At 43.0% G+C, this 22,890-nt stretch overlaps 1 protein-coding gene across 4 annotated transcripts in view; it reads right to left on the reverse strand.

The window, feature by feature from the left end:
* Nucleotides 1-22,890, reverse strand: part of LOC107389555 (diacylglycerol kinase beta) — a 122,385-nt gene that overhangs the window by 33,394 nt on the left and 66,101 nt on the right. For all 4 annotated transcript variants that reach the window (XR_008564478.2, XM_015965741.3, XM_070544094.1 and 1 more), the window contains 4 exons: nucleotides 22,081-22,241; nucleotides 15,083-15,147; nucleotides 9,197-9,287; nucleotides 6,697-6,898 (listed from right to left, as the gene is read on the reverse strand). Coding sequence is in view for 3 of the 4 variants with exons in the window: in XM_015965741.3 (XP_015821227.1) it covers nucleotides 6,697-6,898; nucleotides 9,197-9,287; nucleotides 15,083-15,147; nucleotides 22,081-22,241 (519 nt within the window). In the remaining variant the exon portion in view is untranslated. The remainder of the gene's footprint in view (nucleotides 1-6,696; nucleotides 6,899-9,196; nucleotides 9,288-15,082; nucleotides 15,148-22,080; nucleotides 22,242-22,890) is intronic.

The following is a 22,890-nucleotide window of genomic DNA, read 5'->3' on the forward strand; positions in this document are numbered from 1 at the left end:
TAGCTTCTGGGTTACAGAAACATTTATGTTTATTAATTCTTGATCATTGACTCAATCAACTGAATGTAAATGTATTGCTCTATGTCTCTTTGCATGACACACCCACACAAGACACACACACACACACACACACACACACACACACACACACACACACACACACACACACACACACACACACACACACACACACACACATTATTCTCTCTCTCTCTCTCTCTCTCTCTCTCTCTCTCTCTCTCTCTCTCTCTCTCTCTCTCTCTCTCTCTCTCTCTCTCTCTCTCTCTCTCTGTATAAATAAACTCGGTGAACAGATGTTCGGGGCATTTTGCCTCGTGCATTGTGCCACAGTTATAACTGTTTGACTTGTCTGCTCATTGTCTCCTTCTCTTGTCACTATAGGAAATGGGTTATTGATAAACATGTTGATAAATCCATGACAAGGTCTAATAAACATTTCTGCAGTTAAAATTGGTCCTCAATGCTGACAAGACTAAGCTAATGTTGTTTTCAAACTCTAAAAAAAGACCTCTAAGTATGCCCTCAGTGACTACCCTTGAGGGAAACATGATAGAGGTGGTCCACACATACAAATACCTTGGTGTCGATGACTCCCTCTCCTTCAAGCCCCATATAGATAATCTTGTGAAGAAACTCAAACTCAGACTGGGTCTCTTTTTTTAAAAATAAACTGCGTTTTTCTTTTGAGGCAAAAAAATCACCTAGTACTGCAACTTTTCTGTCTGATCTGGATTATGGAAAACTTTTGTGTATGAAGGCCTCAGCACAGTGTCTTGGTAAGATTGATGTGGTTTATCATGCCTCGATGTGGTTAACTGTAGACCACTGACCCATCATTGTGAATTGTATTCTCGAGTGGGATGGTTTTCTTTGTCCACCAGGAGTTTGGGACATTGGTACACCTTTATTTATAAGGCCATGCTTGGATTACTACTCAGCTACATCTGTAACTTCATCTCACGGAGAAGTGTAACTTCTCATAATCAGCGAGTAAATGGTCAATTGTCACTTTGTGTTCTGTTTGCTCGCACCGAACTGGGCAAAAGGGCTTTCATTCACTCTGCTCCTTCTGCATGGAACAGGTTGCAGGTAAACTGGAAATTAACCAAGTTTATCTCCTTGAATACATTTAAAACTAGACTAAGAACCCTTTGGATGGATTCCCTGTGTTGTAACTGCCTTCTGTAATTTTATACACAACATGTCTGTGGAGCTGAAAAGTTTTGTAACAAATTTTTGCTGCCTCTTGGCCAGGACTCCCTTGAGAATGAGGTTTTAATCTCAATGGGACCTTCCTGGTTAAATAAGGAATAAATAAATAATAAATAAATAAATTTTATATTTGAACAACAGCAACAAGAACAAGCAGCTCTGTTCCTGTAGCAAAGACATCTATAGTATCATTACATGGTTGACACATGCTGGATCTCAGGTATGCATTTGGGTCCAGACCTCCCATCCACCAACGTCACGATGGTCTTGGCCATGGTAGTTGTTGGAGTGTCACTGAAGGTGTGGACAGGTGCCCTTTATACAGGAAGTGAGTGGGAGGATAGAGGAGCTTCTTAAAGAAGCACCAGGTCTGTGAGGGCCAGAATTCTTGATTGTTAGTACGTGTTAAATGCTGATTTTCTACACCACAGTACACATAAATACAATGTGATCTTCTGGATTTATTTTTACATCCAATGGCTCATAGTAGAAATGTATGTGATTAAAATAGAGACCTCTCATCTTTTTAGATGGGACAACTTCCATGGCCAGTGGCTGCCAAATACTTTCTGTCCCACTGTGTGTGTGTGTGTGTGTGTGTGTGTGTGTGTGTGTGTGTGTGTGTGTGTGCGCGCGTGTGCAGGGGGGTATTTAAAATCCATCTCGTGCTTTCACTCCTTCAGTTTCAGCAAAGTGCTAAGATCTCCATGGAAACAAGGATCAGTTCAGTCAGCACAGATATAAATGAAGTAAGAAAAACTTGGTGCAAGTTTTTATCCTTTTCTTTGCTGTTCATGATCATCAGGTTTGAATCTCCCGCTGCAGCCACCTAAAGCTGCACTGATGCTCACTGTCCCACAGGAGGTCCAACAACACAAAGGTGTCTTCAGAGAGGCCAGATCACTTTAGGTTAACTTGAACTATTGGAATTCAATTCAATTCAAGTTTATTCACGACATGAGTCGTCTCAAGGCACTTCACATAGTAAACATTCCAATTCAGGTCAGTTCATTAAGCCAATCAGAAAAAAAGTTTCCTATATAAGGAACCCAGCAAATTGCGTCAAGTCACTGACTCGTGTCAGTGACTTTACAGCAATCCTCATACTAAGCTAGCATTTAGCGACAGTGGAGAGGAAAACTCCCTTTTAACAGGAAGAAACCTCCAGAGGATCCTGGCTCAATCTCCACGTTAGTACAATTTACAGTAAGACCTTTTTCATTTGTAATCTATTTATCCATCAAGGACATTGCTATCCAAGTGCAAAACTAAATGCAGCTGGTATTTAGGGTTTAGCTATTACTAATTTTCAATTCCTCCCCGGTTGCTTTGTTATACAGAGAATCAAAAACAGCATCAAACACTATTAAAACATGGAAAATGACCACTAATCATTGCACTTACCATTTTGTATAAAAATGACACAAAAACCCAGTGCTAATTACAGATGGGTACAATCCAGGTTTTCTTAACCCTGGAGGGGAACTCCTTAAACTCTGATATATCCCTCCCTTCCATAATGAGTTGCACGTGTTAGCACTTCTGATCACACAGAGTCCTGTAATGGCGATTTGGCATTTGTGATTCTGGAATCTCTGATGACTCTATTGCTGTTTTGTTTCTGGACAATTGAACTTGAGGGCTCAGCTTCTGGACTGTTCATGTAGTTAGAAACAAGCTAGAAAAAAGCTTAGCCTGCAAAAGCTTTCAAAACTGAGCAATCTATGCTGTTTGAGGAGGATGCAGTGATAGTAATGGATTGGCTTTTTGGCCATAATGTCCATAAAAAATTAATTGCTTGATTGTACAGTGTACAGGGTTCATTTCAAGATCCTGGTTCTGGTCTATAGGGCCTTACATGGACAAGCACCATCTTACATTGGTGATCGTCTTAGTCCCTACACCCCCAGCAGGTACCTGAGGTCCAGTGATCAAAGCCTACTGGTTGTGCAGCGCACCAGGCTAAAGACCAAAGGTGACAGATCATTTGCTGCTGTGGCCCCCAGACTCTGGAACTCTCTCCCCCTGAGTCTGAGATCAGTGGACTCAGTGGTCTCCTTTAAAAAGCAGCTGAAGACTCACTTGTTCAAGCTGGCTTTTGTATGACCTTCTTCACCACTCTCTCTTTATTCTGCTCTCCCCACCTATTCCACCTTCCTCAGGATCCACTGATTTCCCTCTTTCCTATTCACTCTCTCTCTTTCTTAACATTTTTTCTTTTAAATCCCAATAGTCTGTTTTTGCTCATTTTAAATATATTTTTAAACATTTTCTAAATGCTTTTTTACATTTTTACATTTTTTGTTTTTGTGAAGCGCCTCGTGATTTTTATCTTGAGAGGCGCTATAGAAATGATACTTTCTTCTTCTTCTGAATGCACTTAATGACTGAAGATGTGTTTTGAACCCAGACTGTCATGCAACGTGATTTATGTGAGAATATCGTAGAATGCATGCACAGAGGGACAACCTCGTCTGTAATATAATGTCTGATTAGCCTAACCCTTCCACTTTCCTATAAGGTGACCCCGCCAGGACAGGAGCTGGTTAAACAGGTGTTGAGGGTATGCCCTCGTGAGAAATTGCTGCAGTAATTTTCTCCAAAAAGACTGCTAAATTGCTCTGAAAAGCAAATAATCACATCAGCGCCAAGAAACTTCATTTCCCATGATGCTTTGCACACGGAAGCAATGTGAAGACGTCACCGCCTAATACCAGAAAAACGTTCTGCGCATGTGCAGGAGCTCATGGAGCTTGCCCGCAAAAAAAGGCTATAAATCATCAACATAGACTAAGGAACTCTGTTCTTTTGCCCAGGATACCTGGCGGTAAGGACACGCTCGTCGAACGCTCCGACTAACTTGAGCACGCGGGAAGTCTAAGTGCTCCATCAAACTCACGGAACCGCTGAAAAGCTAAGCTACAAGCCATCAGGTCTGTCCAACCGCTCGCTGCCCTAGCTGCTGAAGGGAAGGACACAGAACCGGGCTGGGAAATCAGCAACTCCGTCAAACTCACGGTGAACGCCGAAAACAACGGAGAAAGCGACAACTCCATCAAACCGACGGACGACGCCGAAAACTGCGGAGAAACACGGAGAACCGTCAAATCAAACAGCCGGGGACGCCTTGCTGTTCTGGTGATCAGAAACTCATCTCTTTCTCTCTCTCATTCTTTCCTTCTCCCGTTTCCTCTATAGTCCAGAATAAGCAATAAAACCGCGCTATTGCTTAAAAGTAGCTTCGTGTTTTCCTCTTTCGTTCCCAAATACGTCCGTCGGGTCATTTTGAAAGAATAAACTGCTTATTGATCATTGTTTGGTATCTTTAAATGTTTTCTGCTACGGCCAAGCAGTTAAACTAAAAAGATATTATTCGTGATTAATCTTTTGTGTTGTTTCATGACCATTTTGAAATGTTTTGAGTGATTTTAAGGTTAAGTTACTTCTGATTCTAAGTGCTTTGGAAGTTAAAGTGCAAGTTGCCACCCACACTTTAGCCAGACAAAGGGGTCAGCCATCTTGTATTCAAGACTCCATTTTGGATCCATACACACGCACACACACACCACTCCTTTTATTATATCACATGGTTATTATTCATTTATTTCATTGTTTATTCATTTGACAAATTGTTCAATTAAATGTTATAAAATTCAGATTTTTGCCTCAAGAGACTTTGTTTGTGTTGGTTGAAATTTCTGCTCCAAGGATTACACAAACTTCAAGAAAGACTGATAAGGTTTTGGATTCATTTCCCTTTCTAATTAAAGGGATGGTGCCCCGGGATATCTAAGAATATCTTAATTAATTAATAAATCAGTAAATATTCCCATATTTACAGAATTTATTGAAGAATCCAAAAGTAAGTTAAAACTTACTAATTGTTCGCTCCTGATAACCCCAACACAGGGTTTGAAGTTTATGCCTTGGCAGGGGTGAAAATGATGCACCACTTAAACAATATTAAAATAAAAAATAAATATACACCAGAGGTCCATCTGACCCCATTAACAATGCGGGAGGGTTAAAGCAATTTCAATGACATTTAATTGTTTTTGTTAATTTTCATGGTGTGTTTTTCAAATTTCAGTTTGGGATCAAGACCCAACTCAAGGCATTTAAAGTGAGGGTCAAGGCCTGGGTGGAGACGCATTTCATCCACACTTCTGAGAGAGGCGTCGCCTGGCAGGCCGAGAGAGCAGCACTGAGGCAGCGGTAGACCGCACCCCCCTCAACCCCTCCACATGCGCTGTCGGAGTTTCTCAATCTTAAAACGAGTTGTTAACGAGCGCGTGCAAACAAGACGTACCACTCAGGAGAAGAGCAGACACAGATTCTGCAGCATTCTGGAGGATTTCCAGTTAACCACCATCATTAGATGAAAAGGGGAGGAGGGCATTTTTTTTCAAGGAGAAGAGCGGCTCAGAGAGCCAGCATGTCATGTCGGCAGGTGAGTGGCTGAGCCAGGTGGAGGTGCGGCTGCCTCACCTGGAGACCAGTGCGGTGCAGCCACGTAGTACTTTGCTGACGTCACGTTTTTCAGTGTAGCCATCAACCACAGCTGGTTCTACATGAATGTGGAGCAGAGTTTTAACCTGAAGAGCGTGTTTTAACACCTAAGCAGAGTGTTGGTTTTTAAGGTGGCCGACTAGGACTACATGGAGACAGGTGGTTTGCTGTTCCTTTAAGGTGGCTTATCAGATTTGTCGTGTTGAATGCAGCTCTGTGTTTTCTACCAGGCGAAATGCCCAATATGCTTACATTAACTGTTCACTCTCCCGAGCAGACACGTTAGTTCTGCATTAACCTGTTAGCTAAACGCTACACTGTCCCCCCACCAGGCATAAACTGTGTGATGTTACGGTGTTGCTGTCCATGCAACAGTAAATATTGCTGTAGCAGAACTTGTTAAAATGAAAAATAAACCATTATATCTCTGAATTTACAAGACCATGCTTGTTTTATGAGCTTATATTCCATTCATTTTCACCTGATTGAGATCCTTTTAAAACATGTGATCGGGCTCAATTTCCGATCACATGATCAGATAGCAGAATCCTTAATTTTACTTCCCGAAACAGAAGTGCAGGAGCTTGGTTTGCACAGCAAATGACTTACAAGGCATTCACGTTAGACCACAGCAAATGCATTGAAATAACAAGTGTATGCCCACTTTATGACTTTTTAAGGGCTATTTCTTATTTTTATTTGATGCAAAAACTCCTTCGACATCACGTGTCTTTGTCAGAGTGAACTCTGGTGCATATGGTGTCGACACCCTAGTTTCTTGTTTTTGCAACAAACAAAACTCTTTACCCACCCGAGTGCTCCAGCCCCCCCGCTTTGTACTTCGGCTGTCCATCAGCTGTAAATCTCATAATGAACTCCCCAAACATAGTAAGCACATGAGAAGCTGTCTTTGCTTCAGTGCTTCATTTATAAAGTTTGTTCTCACTCACTCACCTTGCGCACAAAACTTGAGCTCTTTAGCATCTGTGATGGTGCTAGCTGGTGTCCTGGCTGCAATTTTCTTACTCATACGATTGTAGTTCCTTCTCCTCTTGGTCTCGCCCCACAGGTTGGAGCCACCATGCATGCTGGGAATGTTGAGAACAGCAATGCCCTCTAAGGATGTGTTGCTAAGGTCCAGGATGATCCCATCACACTGAGAAGATAAAATAAAAAATCATTTGGACACGATCAAGAGGTTTCAGGATGAAAAGATCAAGCAGTGTGTGAAATAAAATCAATTATTTAACAGTTGGTCAAAGAGCCAAAGTCAACACACGTTCATCTCTACTGTGTGTATGTGTGTGTGTGTGTGTGTGTGTGTGTGTGTACATGTAAAAGACAGTGCTAACATGAGACAGCTAACTAAGATTTCTCTGTACTTTTCTCTGGTTTCATAAAGGAGCTGTTGGAGCTGTAATCTGGCTGTTTTCACACTGAATGATCACACCAGTCGCGGTTGTGAAGAAAGAACAAAATGCAAATTCAAAATTCAGATCAAGTCTTTCCAAGAGCCTGGCAAAACAAAATATTCACTGAAATGGAGCCTCTCACACACACACACGCGCGCGCACACACACACACACACACACACACACACACACACACACACACACACACACAGTGCTTGTCAGAAAACCTTTAGTTTCCTTTCAGAATCCACATTTTCTACTCCCACAAATGTGGGACATTGATTGCAAACAAGATTTGTTAATTTTCACACAAAAAAGTGATTTTCCTAACAAATCCATTCAAGCCCATGTTGCAAAAATGAGTACACCCCAATTATAGTTTTAGGAGAAAAGCCACACTTAGAAGGAACTCCGGCTATGAGGACGTGTGTGCTCTAATATGCCACAAGTTTTCTGTTGTACCAAACTATGTTGTTAGAGACACACAAAATATTGCTGTTTATTTATAAATCTATAATATTCAGTACATTTTTTGACATATGTAGGACGCCATGTTTTCCACATGCAATGCACTCTGGGGGCGATGGCGTATATTGGTTGCACTTGGAAGAATAGCTATTGATGCCAGTGTTTGTTTACGCGCTTACCGTATTAATAATTAAGTAAAAGGCCACATTGTGCTGCTGTTGGATGTAATTTCCAGTCAAAGGGCAACAAGGGGAGTGATGTGAGTTTACACAGCTTTCCCACTGGCAAGAAGAGGGGAAAGCAGTGGGAAGATGCCTGTGAACGGACACAACTTCCCAAAGATCCACAGCTGTGTTCCCAACATTTTTCTCCTGATGCGTTTGAGGCTCATGGTCAACCACAACTACTTAACCCTCCCACTGTCCTAATGGGTGTGACCCCCCGAGGAAAGTTGACCATTGAGCAGGGTCGATGGTTTATCCCTTGAGGTCCGTGTGGCAGGGGTGAGGAGTGAGCACCACCTCACCCCTGCCACACGGACCTCACGGAGCAGGGTCTTCAAGAGTTTCTTGAAAATTGAAAAGGAAGTCACTGTTCTGGTAGTGCTTGGTAGGTCATTCCACATTTGTGGAACAATGCATGAGAAGAGTCTGGATTGTCCTGAGCGTGGTGTAGGCACTGCTAGCCGACGATCCTGTGATGACCGGAGCGGCCGGGCCGAGACGTAAGCCTTTGCAAGAGGATTTAGGTAGATGGGAGCCGTACCATCTCGGACTTTGCAAGCTAGTGTTAGCAATTAGAATTTGATGCGTGCTGCTAGCGGTAGCCAGTGGAGCTCAATGAACAGAGGGGTGACGTGTGCTCTTTTTGGCTGATTGAAGACCAGGCGCGCTGCTGCGTTCTGGACCATTTGAAGAGGTCTCACAGTACAGGCTGGAAGACCAGTTAGAAACTATTTTTGCTGAGAAACACACGGTAATAGTTCATTGTGCATTTAGTGCCGACCACAGCCACCACACAGGTGATGTGTTGAAAATGCCCAAGTCCATCCTTGTGAGAGCACCATGTGAGCACCTGTGTGTGTACACGCGCTTGTGTATGGAAGGTTTCTCTATAGGAGTACCCAGTAGTGAATGTGAGGGCCCACAGACCTGCCCCCAAAGATGTGTGGAAGATGGAGGAGTTCCAAGCGCTAGAGTTCAACGGGTCTTCCCGAAGCGCAGGAACCTCCTGGGGACAGCCGCCAGAGAAAATTAATACTTTTTAAAGGGGGTGTACTCATTTACACACATACATGTATATATATATATATATATATATATATATATATATATATATATATATATATATATTTACACACATACATGTATATATATATATATATATATATATATATATATATATATATTTACACACATATATGTATATATATATATATACCCACCCCTAAGATAAGATGTAGAATACTGATGATGCAATCAAAAACTTTGTCTAGCTAATTGATTGTTTCCTTTTGTTGTCTGCTCCATCCTTCATGCCTCATTGAAAACAGCTGTGAAACATCTGTAACTCACCTCAACCTCTATACATTCGTTTAGTTTCTTGCACGTGGCAGAAATGGTCTCTGTGGTGCCAAACTCAAAGTACCAGAGCTTGTTTTTCATTCTGGAAGGAAGGAAAATGCAGTTTAAAAAACTCTCCTTGTTTCTGTGTGAGCCCACAAAGTTTTTATATGTTAATGCAGCAGATGCACACTGAAGATGTCAACTGCTTTGAGTCATCTCCTTTTTACTGACACAACTCACACCAATACGGGTCATGTGACCGGGGAGGTCAGCACTTGGCGACGGTAGCAGACGGACTAGCAGCTACATGATGAACAACAGAAACTCTGAGACCAGCAGCTGTTAAAGTCCCATTAGCTGTCACACACACAGGATATCCCCATCAAAGCGTGTGTTCTGCGCATGCTCTGTTCGCAAAGAATCTTGGTCTTTTGAGTAGCGAGACGTCTTGTACGCGCCAGAACACCGGAACTAAACAACAAGTTGGGGGCAAAATGGCGAGTCGTGGCACAGCACCACACTTTGAGTGACGAGGAAACTAAAGCGCAAACAAACGTGGTCGCTATCTCTTCCGAACTGGGAAACATGTTGTTTTCACGGATACCGGAACAAGAAGAACCGGAAATGACGCATATTGCGTCTGGACGTAGTCCATACATCCTGACGCTACCCCAACATCCGCATTTAAATCGGGTTATGCAAGTTAGAGGTAACTGTTTTTATTTATGCTTGTAAACGGGTTATTCTGATCAACTCAGAAACCGGGTATGCGTTTACACGACCACACATTCGGGTTAGAAAACCCGGTTATGAGCATATCCAAGTTTTTGGTGGTGTTTACAAGGACCTGCGGAACCGGGTTATTGTGAATATTCGGGTTTTAAAAGGGTTACTGGCTGCATGTAAACTCACTGACTGATGGGTGTGTGACATTTGTTCTTCGCATCTGGCCCATTCCCCGGGGGAGCGGTGAGCTGCAGCTGCGGCTGCGCCTGGGAACCGTTTGGTGGTTTAACCCCTCAATCCAACCCATTAAAGCTGAGTGTCGAGCAGGGAGGCATTGGGAGAAACTTCAAAATGATGTTGATACAACGTGCAGCTAGGTAATTAGTTTTCTACTTTATAGACTATAAATAGGCAGCAAACAGATGTGTTGACAGATGAGAATACGCTGATGATTATTCATGTAGGATTTTAGACATGCCATTATGAATGCTGTTTATTTTCTTCAATCATTTTAAAACATTTCTCATAATTCCTAAGTTTGCTGGTTATTTGATAATGACTTATCTATTTAAGATGGGATTACTTCTCCCTTTTTGATCAAACTAATATCTAGATGAATTTATGCTGCAGAATGATTTTTGTTCTGACTGCACAACAGGCATGACACAGGAGCTAGGAGGAGACAGAGGGGTCATAGGTCACTGCTCCAGTTGGGGATTAGGAGCGATCGTTCTCTGTTAGGTGGAAGCTGGGAAAAATGAGGGGTAACACCAAACAACACTTTTACAGCACCATGCTTCTCATCAGGTCTTTGTTAAGAGGAAGAATCGTGTTTGGGCCCATTCAACCATCAAATCTACTAATAATCTTTGCTCTCACTGGATTATTAAAAGTTTTTTAATTCCATGTTTGCATTGGCTTTCTCACAGAATCAGTGGAATAACAGCAGAACAATGATGATTTACCAAGTCTCTCTGTTGTATTGTTTGTTCATGAGAGACAGGAAAGAACACGCTAATCACATTTTTTAAAGACTGTCTCAAGTGGAGGCAGCTTAATGAGAATCTCAACAGTTCCCAATTGTGATTTCTAGTATGCTCATAATCCCTCAATTTGACAGGTTTCTGGGGACGCATTAGGGTGAAAAACACAGAAAGACAGTTAGCGGCAGAGAAAACAGGTGGAGTGAGTTCGGGGACCGTTCAGATACATCTAAAACCCAAACCAGAACACGGAGTTTTACTGTTGTTTTAGAAGCATCCCTGTTCTTTCCTTTTGTTGTGTTCTTCCCTCCAAACATTTGGTGACACCTAAACTTGGGGCCAGTTTACCCACAGTACACACAGCTGTTGTGTCAATAGCCATGTTGCTAGTGTCAGCAGCATGTGAGCTGCTGCCACATAATGAAATATGTACATCATCTGTGTGTGTGCGCTGAAGGTGGAAGGGCTTCAGCGACTGAGACTTTTCTAGATCAGTGATAGAGAGCCTAAGCCACGTCCATCTACTTCTGGACCGCGGGTCCCCAGGAGAACAAATAAACGCATGCAAGTCAACGGGGCTAAAACGCTATTTTCTAATTCTGCTTGCTATGTGCCACGGATTTCACACATGATGTCCGTGAATTTTAAAGAAGCTTTTTGATACCAATGCGCTTATTTTCGAACGAGGGGAAATGCTATTTTAGGTCTTGAGTGAAAATAAGTCCAGGACTACAAACGCGCTTCACGAAAGTGACGTCATCGAACCAGCCACGGAGAAAACGGAGGGAAAATGGATGTAAATTCAGCAAACTTAAATCCTTCCTTCAGGAGGAAAAAACCACCATAAATCTGGCTGTGTGGTGAGTAGCAGCTACGCTAGGGGGGAGGAGATTATGTGGTGACGTGCCGATGTATTCATGCTAATTACAAACTTTTACAAGCTGATAGATCTCAAAGAACGTGACTGCCGTGGTCGAAACACCCATCATTAGTTTTCACTGAAATTCCAGTATGTGTGATCCAGATCTCTCTCTCTCTCTCTCTCTCTCTCTCTCTCTCTCTCTCTCTCTCTCTCTCTCTCTCTCTCTCTCTCTCTCTCTCTCTCTCTCTCTCTCTCTCTCTCTCTCTCTCTCTCTCTCTCTCTCTCTCTCTCTCTCTCTCTCTCTCTCTCTCTCTCTCTCTCTCTCTCTCTCTCTCTCTCTCTCTCTCTCTCTCAAATAGTTCCTGTGCACAGCTTCAGCTCACCGCTCCCCACGAGGGATGGGTCAAATGCGGAGATGAATGTCATCAGCTGATAACTAATGTGACTTTTATCAAGCACCCCTGTCCTGCAGATTTCCATGTCTGCTTCAGCCCACCTGATTTACACATTTGCATTCCCTCAGGATGACATCAGGTGACCTGTTCAACCTGTTAATCACTCAATCATGTAGACCAGATGTGTGGCAGCTGAGAAACACCTAAAACATGTAGGACGGGGGGCTGAGGACCAGGGTTAAGAAACACCACATGAAGGAAAAGACTATTGCAATAGTCTTTACCACGGCCAGGCCTGGATGAATGCACATGCTTGATATGGCTTAAGCCTAGGGGCCCACGTGTGTTCTGGGGCCCCTATTGGCCAGCTAAAAATATATGATTTTCTTTAAATTTACATGCAAGAATATTCTTCAACTGTATTGGCCGACAAAATCATAAGCAACACTGATTGGGTAAACATTGTGGCGTCTCGAGTTAAGTAACGTGTCACGTGACATGTCATATTCATGTATCATAGGCTGCTGCAAATGAAAAAAATGTCAGAAAGAAAATATGAGAGCGGCGCTCACAAAAGAAAAACGGAGAGAATCAAAGAACAAAAGCACTAAAATCTTCTGCAGAAAATCTCAAAATTGTCAGGATATTTTAAACCTGCTGCTGGACCCAACAGCAGGTTATAGAAAAGCAAGACGTTCACGATGGAGGCAGCGGAGCTATGCTAGCTGGAGCAGCAGCGGTTCATGATGCTAGCTCAAAGGAGGGAACGAGCTGTCACAGAGAAGCTGATATTGACCACTTGGGGGCAGAGGCAGACCTGCTTCAAGTAGTTTCTGATGGGAGCCCGGCAGAAGGTCCTAGCCAGGTGACGCTGATGGTGGATGCTAACTTAAACTCGGATACTGGCTGCTGGGGTGAAATGGATGAAAATGCCAGAAAATATTGGTAAATCATGGTTAATTCACAAATACCCTATGATTCATTAGATTAACATTTTTAGTTGTTTGACAGCCCTAATTAAAATAAATATCTGCAGATAATATAGGATAAGAATATTTCGCTTCGATCAAGCATTTTTGGTTCCGAACAAGTATAGCCTATGGGCCCCTGTACACCTTAATCCTCCCCTGACCACGGCATTAATCATAGGTGCATTGCTAGGTTGCAGCTAGTTCAGAATGCTGCAGCCCGTCCATGTCTGGCACTTGTAGATTTGATCACATCACTTCGGTTCTTGCCTCTGCACCGGGCCGCGGTTAGGTTCCGTGTGCAATTTAAGATTTTGGTTCTGGTGTATAAATGTTTGAATAGTCTTGCAATGGCCTGTCTCTCTGAGCTTCTTGTGCATTATGTTCCATCTCGTGGACTGAGGTCGGCTGACCAACTTAGATTGAATGTCCCCAGGGCGAGGCTACAGAGAAGAGGCTTCAGGTCTTTTGGAACATGTTACCAGTCACCATTAGGCAGTGGATATATAACAATGCTTCATCTGAACTCTAGCAGAGGGCAAGGAGGTGGATGGCTGTAGGTTTTTTCTTTGCTGTTTCTGCAGAATCTAAATCACCTGTTAATCCGGTTATTGGTCATTGCAGCTGTCCTACAGACCTGCTGACATGTCTGCATAATGTCCAACATCAGAAGGAGCCCAAGTCAAATGCTGCTTCAGCATGAGGTTAAACAAAGGGAGGAAGCCAGCATCAACACAATACTTCACCTTCACAGTCACATATAAGCTGTCGAGCAGGATCTGGGTTGAACTATTTTATTATCTGATATTTAATTATTCAGCAAGCCGACCATGTTTCAAACAGGTAAACGTTAAAATTAGGAGAGCTGGAAGCACAATTGTAGCCTTGAAGCTAACATCTGGAGTTTTTAGGAATTATGAGTGATTTTTTTTAGAAATCCGTCAGATTGATAGTCCTACCCTGCATTGTGATGCAATCTAGGCAATACATCTAATTTTGTTTTTGCTAAGGATGTGCCTACTGTAGGTCTAGTGGCGGCACTGCTTCTCTTTAAAAAGTGAGTCTTTTGAAAAAAAATGTGTATGTATATTTATACTGTATATATTGTATGTGTATATATAAACAACATATCCTAAGAATAATAATTGTAAAACAATGTGTTTCAGCTCAGTTGGCTAGCTAGAGGTGTCATAGTACAGGAGCCGTGAACATGGACGTCGTAAAAACAGTGCAGTACACTTTTTAGCCTCTAGGTGGTGACACTAGATAAAAACACTGTCAACACAACTTCTTTGCCGGCAAACACAGGGCTCATTTGCTTCCTACATCTTTTCAGAAGAGCATTGGTGCATGAACGAGGGTTTAATCCTGGCACCACACTTTCTTTTTACAAAGGCAACACCAAAAGGAAGGCATGGATCAAAATATCAACAATTGTGGGAGTGGGTGGCGAGTTTAAAAGATGAATGAAATACAAAAAAAGTCATTTTAAAATACGCAACAACAATTCTCACATGATTTGGTGATCTGGCAAGTCCAAGCACACGGCCGTGGCACGGCTCCACGTCTGACATTCTCCCGGTGTGGATTGGTGCTCGCTATGAAACCGCTCTACAGCCATAACATGTTCAAATCTGTCTTCGCCATGCGCCACATGTGTCTACTAAAAGGTTTTTGTACCATAAAAAAATGCTCATTTCAAGAACTTTATCTTCACCTTGCCTTCCAAATCAGTTTCAGCCAAACAGAAAACAAACTAAAGGCTGTGTGACCAAAGCAGCCAGCATATTGATCTCACCAGCAGACATGGTTTTTTCTGTCATTGATTGTTGCAGCTGTGGATCAACATCAGACTGTACTTTTACTGAAAGCCCAAGGTCATCATTTGGCTGGTTGAGTTTGGTTAATAGCATCTAAAGAGGCAACTCTTTTTGAAGCAGATTTACAAAATAATCACTGACCTGCTGTTAAACTTCTCTGGATGCTTTTCCCGCATCAGATGAAAGCGGTGAGCGATGGAGGCATCCTGTGAAGGAGAACAGAACAGGCAGCGTCACCTCGGTGACATCCATTCTGCACCGTAATGAAAGCTCGTCAAAGGTCAATAAAGCGTTGTCTCAGTAAAGTCCAAACTTATTTGAGAACATTCACTTCTGCTTTCAAATAAAAGAGAAAATTCTTAAAATAAAATCATCTTTGACTTGATCTAATTGTTTGTGTTGTTTTCAGTGCGAAGCTTCGTTTATTTGGTTTTTTGTTGTTTCCATCAGAAGAAACATGAACACCGCTCTACCCCGAAGCATTGGGCCAAAGGTCATAGGTTAATGTGATCAGGGCACAGATTGAACTCTGCCCTCCAACCCATGTGTTTAACCTTTGAACTTTGAGACAGGGGTGAATGTAAACCCGATCATTCACCAGAGCAACCTCAGTGTGACCTCATAAACAGACCAAAAGCATCGGCCTCCTTCCTCGTGGTTCATAGTAAAATGTCAGCGGTCATTGAGAATCCAGCTAAAATGCACTGATGCTGCTTTGTTGATGTGAACATAACCAGAGGAAAATGTGAGAGTCGTCACACCGGTCTGATACCCAGCAGCTCCGGTTTCCAGATCTAAGATCACATGTATCAGCGTGCTGCCTCTCAACCACACGCTTTCAAAAATAAACAAACTCCACTGCCACTTTTTCAAATCCAACACCTCTAAACCTTTTTTCTATGCTGCTTATTTATGAAGATGAGTGCATGTGAGCTGCTGTCTGCACACGACAGTCTCTGCAGGAGTGTTTTTTTTTTGTTCTGACCAACAACTTGCAAAACTTAAGACAACAAAACGAAGACGACCTCCACAACATCTTCCAGCAGCAGCAAATGTCATATGGAGCGTTGTCGCTGCAGGACTTTGATTGCCAGCAGCAGCAGGACATGGAAGACAGATCTGGTGACAGCTTGTCATGTTTTGGAGATCCTTGCAGCCACAATGTGTCATTCACTGGCCCTGGTCCACACGCTGAGCTGGGCAGGCTAAACACAACACACCATGATGCTGTTTGAGCACATGTAAACAACTTCCCTCATGCTTTTGTGCTTCTGTAGAGGTGAGTCACGTTTGCTAAACAGAATCGGTATGGTGAGGTGTTTGGCTGGAGGTGAGTGGATAAAGTTAGACTGCGGTGATGTCTCGTCTCGCCGCGGGTTCCAGTATCAGATTCAGTCTCTGTTAAAAGATCCTCAATCTTCTGATGCTGGAGTAAGCTTTCCTCAGAGCTTAGTTTGAGTGCAGGTCCTGCAGCCATGTTTTGCGTGACATCACACCTGTTAACTGCTTTGTGGTTATAGAAACATGCTGAGATAGGGAGGGTGAACACCGCTTTAATCTTACCTGATCAGGCTGAGTCTGTTTGTGAACGATTAGGCAGCAGCTGGATTCCATGTGAGAAACAAATCCAGGCTGGAGCCAATGGTGCCACGAGTTTAGGGAAAGATTTGGAGTTTTGGGACTTTCTAATAACCCTCCACACATGTGCTTGTGTTTGAGCCAGCCTAGCAATGCACATGTGCTATTCTTGGTGTCTATAAGAGCAGCCAGGTGTCATTCAGCATGGTAATTCATTACCACGGTAACCTCCTCTGAACCTGGCAGGCGCTGACTTCCTGTCACCGATACTTCCCCTGACCTTCAGTCTGAGCCAGGACAGCTCCACCTCTCTATCCCAGGCACACGTCTTTTATATGAAGGAATATTCAGAGTCCTGACTGTTAAAGAGGGTGTGTGCATGCATCTTATTGTGTGAAATACATATAAGTTACTTACAAGATAAATAACACCCATTTCTTATGTAAGGATGTTAAAATTCTGTATCTGCTTCACATCTTAGCTTGGTTTGTAGCTGCAGCCACTTGTGATGGAGGTCTAATCTCCTCTGCAGCAGGGTGTCATACCACAAAGCAGGTTCTGGTGATCCAGCTCAACAACTAAGGTCAACCCAGAACTTCTGCCTCTGGATACGAGCATGTTTCTGTCAGGTAGACACAGCTGACCAGACGGGAAGCAGGAAGGAAATGCACTGAGCGCTGACCACACGCACACACACACGCACACACACACACATCTGGGCGCACACACTCATGGTCTCAGGGTGCTTATGCTGGCGGACACAGAACTGATAGGAGCGCTCACTGTTTCTTCTCCAGATGTTCTAAACATTCAGAAAGGATCAACCAGAGAAGATGTCTTTCTTCCAGTCCTCAGCAGTCCCATTCCTGGACCTTCAGCAGAACATCAGTCTGTCCCTGGAGGATTTCAGAAGGGGCTTCTGTACTGCCCTCCTCAGCCCCAGACCACCCTCCATGAGTCTTTGCCTCACCGCTCTGCAGAGGCAGTCAGACCTGCTAGCTGCTGAGCAAATGTCCAGTTAGTGACCTGACCTGAACCCCTGATGAAAGACTGCTTCACTGACGTTCATATAGGCTTTTTCACCTTAGTAAGAAGCTAACTCAACCTTTAACACACAACAAATAACAGTGAAACATTCCCTGGTGAGAATCAACCTGGTGTGTTAAAGGTAACACAGTTAACAACAACAGGAGTAGTTCTGGGCTGCTCAGGAGAGCCAAACACACACTCCACACTGCCGTCCACTATCAAGTCAGTGAGATAAAGGACAGACGACTGAGGAAGCTATGAGATTTGGCCTTGCCAGCCACCCGTTGCTGTGGTAACTAAACCTTGAGCAGCAAGCTCTGAGATGGGACAGCAGGAAGTGCAGCCCTAGTATGGTTAGTGAAGCAGATCTGAGGCCTTACTAATGGTGTGTGTCATTGTCAGGTTTGCTCAGGTGTCATGTGTGTGTGTGCAGATTCACTGCCATCTGTCACTGCGCCTCCTGAAGGATCAGCAATCTGTTGCAGTGTTTACTGTGCTCAGAGCTGAAGTAGAGCGGTGCACACGTAACCTTACATTACTCAGGAATCAGGGCTGTCTCTCATCATCAGCATGTTTACGCTGTGGGCTCTCTCAAGGACACATTTCAGCACTCTTACAGGAGGAATGTGGAGTAGAACAGTACTTTTGTTAGGGTATAAAATGTATTTGTTGCTCCTGAGATGAGCAGGCCTGCCACCCCCCCCCCACCCCCCCCCCCCAGCTACTGTTTTATTAGTTTATACTGAAAACCAAACAAAAATGATAAATACCTTCATGAAACATCACAAGGACCTTGTTTGCCTCCTATACACATCTGTGACATCCATCTAAAAGCATCCAAGTCATTATAAAAAGTTGCTAAGCAACTCTCACCTAGCAGCAGGCATCTTCTCTTCAGATAAAAGACCGAGCTGGCCCCAGAGGAGACATACCCACAGCTGAACCGGCTAATTGCGGATGCTCACAGAAATATCATCATATTTGTCACCAACAGTTATGTAACGTGATGAAGGAGCTATCCCTCCAAGGTTATTTAACCTTTTCCACAGTTCCCTTTGACACAGCGCCAGAGTGCATGAGACAGCCTCAAGGTCATGCATTCGCTTCTAAACTGTTTACTTTCCAGAAATGAAGACAGAAGATGAAGAGACTCTTTTCTTTTAATAAATCAAAGAACTCTATTTTCAATAAAGCTAATCAAAACAACTGTTAGTCAATAATACAATGTGACCGATCTGTGAAATCACAATGTTATGATTAATATGTTTAATAAGTAAATGACTTAATCTAGTTCACTAGACACACTGACACACGTTAAGGTAAACAATCACATGACACATTGCTGTTGCTGATCCAATCAGAACCTTCCTAGTCTGAAGTGTGGTGAGTCTCTGTGGTGTTTATAAATCTGCTAGCTTTGATCCGTCCAGAATCAAAAACATCCAGATTAATAAAACAGTTCCAACGCCATCTTAAGTTCACTTCTCATGATCCCATGAAGTTCCCTGCATGCTAAGCAAAGTATTGGACCGGCCATTCTGTACTTCTCTTTTTAAGCTGAGAACCATCAAGCTTGGAAAAATCTGTTTTTAACAACCAAGCAACGGTTCCTTTCAGAATAAAAGCTGAACTTGCTGACCCAAGGAGGGTCCCCTTTTGACGCTGTGAACCACCTGTCGCTTTTTACCTGGAGACTATCCAAAGACTGGTTTGTCGTACTGTCGACGCTGTTTCATCGGCTCCAGTACCAGAGGAGGGTCTGTGGACCTGGCATCCAGATCTGTACGGAGGTCTCAATTCTGAGGGTATGTGGATGCGACAATATGGCGTCTCATGTGGTTATGAAGCTACTCTGATCAGTTAGGAGCCAAACATCATCTCCCACTCAGACTTTGTCTCTCTGGATACGAGGGTTCTGAATGACACTCATTCACACACACCATCTGTAGTGACTATCAAGTCCCACTTTTAGTCACCCATGGGTGCAGGTGGAGGCAATAACTCGCTTCAACAATATTGTCCAGGCAGAAAGCGGGTTTGGGTTTATTGTCCCATTTATTGAATATGTTGACGATCACAGTTATGCAGGGTCCAGAATGGCCATTTCTTGTCCAGGTTTATGTAAATGATGAAAATTATAACAGCAAATTAGATGTGGCATTTGAAACCAAACGAAGCGGTAAAAACCGTGTGACCTCCCGTCACCCGCAAAACGTCAGTACACTGCCACCTCAACGCCTTTATAGGCTCCGCAGTGCCACCAGTGGTTAAAGGAAATACGAACCATGGTGCAATAAACTGAAATGTACATAAAACATTATCAAAATAAACTTAGACCATAATATAATCTAAACCAAAACAATATTGGCTCCTACACCATCCATCTCACACCTCATTCAAACAGAGCATCCATCATTAGCAGAATTAGTCTTGTTTAAATTGTTTAAAATTATTTAGTAATAAATTATCTTAAACGTTTGAAGGTCTCTCTCTCTCTCTTTTCTTGTCTCTCAGTTAATACAAGGTGTTGCAAATCCCTACAATAAAAAGATCCAACCTTCTGATTAAATAAACTAGTGGTCCGCAAGATGGATTTCATACTCGATATGAAATTTTGATGTCTTGTGGTCCTTAATTAAATGTAAATTAACTTCATTACAGTTATTTAAGCAACAACAATCAGGATTACATGCATCTTTTTCACCTTCAGGCTCTCCAGTTCTGTAACTTAAATGCATTTCAAATTCAAATGGACTGAACGACTCACTTCAGTGACGTGTTTATGACGAGAGGAGCTCTCATGGACGAGATATTTACAGAGATTTTTGCCCATCAATTATCAAGTGCCCTCAGCATGTAAAAGCTTTATTTTATATTTAGTTTGTGTGGAATAACTCTGCCATCTTGAGTTGTTTTACACCAAACCAGCAGCAGAAACTGGCCACCTGCTGTGTTCCTCACTCTGCCAGCATCTGGAAACCAGAGACAGCACTGATGCCACTGCAAAGATCTCACACACAGACTAACCTCCAAAACGTGCACAGCTGGACTTTCTTTTAACTCTCCTGTCCAGAAGAAAGTAGTAGAAACATAGAAAATAAGTTTCATGCTGAGAATAGCTGACGGAGCCACCATGCAGAGTGTCACACATCAGATAACAGGAAATAAAAGGTGGACACGATTTTGTTTGTACCAATAAATACACATCTCTAGCCTAGAGCTCTAGACAGACCGTAGAAAAGGTTTATCTCTGTTTTTAGCCCCGTTGACTGATCGCTGTAGCGACGAATACGTCACATTGTTCGTTGCTCTGATTGGTCCAAGCGCTGTCCAATTCCACGCAGAGACAGTTTAAAACACAACCACAGATCTATGTTACACATGATACATTTGGTTTATATTGATATTTTATAATAATAATAATACATTTTATTTAAAAGCGCCTTTCAGGACACCTAAGGTCACTTGACAGAAAACACTTAATAAAATACAATAAAACAATAATAACACCCAAACAAGAAAAAAAAACTGAGAAAAACAGTTCAATAAAATCAGAGGTTGTAGGCAGATTTAAACATGTGTGTTTTGAGTTTGGTTTTGAAAAGGGTAAAACTGTCGATGTTCCTGATGTCTGGGGGAAGTGAGTTCCAGAGACGAGGAGCAGAGCGGCTGAAAGCTCTGCTCCCCATGGTAACGAGACGGGCAGAAGGAACCGCAAGATGGATGGAAGAAGAAGATCTGAGAGAACGGGATGAGGTGTGAATACTTATAAGGTCTGAGATATATGGAGGAGAGAGGTTGTGGATTGCTTTGAAGATATGGAGGAGAATTTTGAAGATGGACCCGAATTTAACTGGGAGCCAGTGAAGCTGCTGGAGAACCGGGGTGATGTGGTGAAAGGAAGGGGTTCTGGTGATAATACGGGCTGCTGAATTCTGGACCAGTTGCAGTTTATGAAGGAGTTTGTTGGGGAGACCATAAAGAAGTGAATTGCAATAATCGAGACGGGAGGTGACGAGGCTGTGGACGAGAATAGCGGCAGTGTGAGGGGTCAGGGAGGGGCGGAGACGGTTTATGGAACGTAGATGGAAGTATGCTGACTGAATTATGTTATTAATGTGAGCTTGAAAAGAAAGTGAGCTGTCGAGGATGACACCCAGACTCTTGACCTGAGGGGAGGGGGAGACTATGGCGCTGTCAATAGTTAAAGAAAAGCTGTCAGATTTGGAGATGGTGGATTTAGTGCCAACTAGAAGAAGTTCAGTTTTATTGCCGTTGAGTTTGAGGAAATTAGAGGTGAACCATGATTTGATTTCAGAGAGGCAGAGTGTAAGGGAGGATGGTGGGAGAGTTGAGTTGGGCTTACTGGAAATGTAGAGCTGGGTGTCATCCGCATTTTAGATGAACATCGTCATCTAAAAGTTTTCTGTTTTATTTGACTTTAAAATATTTTATTGAATTTTCTGATTAGGCCTCGGCCGTTCAAGAAAACAGTACTGAACTCTATCTGTCCTGCGTGAATCTCTTCTTACCACTCCAACAGAGAAATAGTTGTTGATGATGTTGTAGGGGACAGGGTCCCCCTTCTCCTCCTCATCCTCTGGGATGATGTGGATGCTCCAGCGGTCTAGAACCACCTCTGTGCTGCGCTCAATGTCCCGGAGGATTTTCAGCAAACTGCCACCTTCATAACCTGATGAGACAGACAAGGGTGGACGGTGACGCAGGTGAAAATCCCTAAATACATCTCAAGGCTTTTACAGTAGTGTGAACTGTGTACTTTTCTTATTAGTCTCAGAAAAAGGTCAAAGTAAGACAGGTAGAAAATAAAAATAGTCGTGTCCCAGAGGCCTAAGGAAGGATCTGAGTAGATGTTGTGATCACACATAGTCCTGGAGTGAGGAGTAGGAAGGATACCATACCAAAGTGTATTTGTATAGCAGCACATTAACAAACTGAAAGTCTGCAGGAATGGAATGCGGCCCAGTTAAAACACCCGTGCTTTCCCAACTCACTGAGCTGGTCCTGCTGCAGGAAGTCTACATGATCCATCCCACTCTGTGTGAAGGTCTTTTTCTTCCCATACATCTGGCATGTTGGTAACTGTTCAGGGACATGGTATCATGCCCCAGATATCACTGACCCAATACACACCAACGTAGAAAAGCCTTTACTAGGATCATGGTTCCACCCATCAGCTCTGGATGGTAAATGGGTCATGTCCTGGTGTGTGTTAGTGCGGGCAGCTTATTGATATGGCTGAGGTGAACATGCTCTCATTGCCAGTTACTATCTAGCTTGGGGGGGGGTGTCCCACAAATCTGAAAAGTGGGAGTTGTTGC

Source organism: Nothobranchius furzeri, chromosome 14, assembly GCF_043380555.1.
Source record: "Nothobranchius furzeri strain GRZ-AD chromosome 14, NfurGRZ-RIMD1, whole genome shotgun sequence".
Lineage (NCBI taxonomy): Eukaryota > Metazoa > Chordata > Actinopteri > Cyprinodontiformes > Nothobranchiidae > Nothobranchius > Nothobranchius furzeri.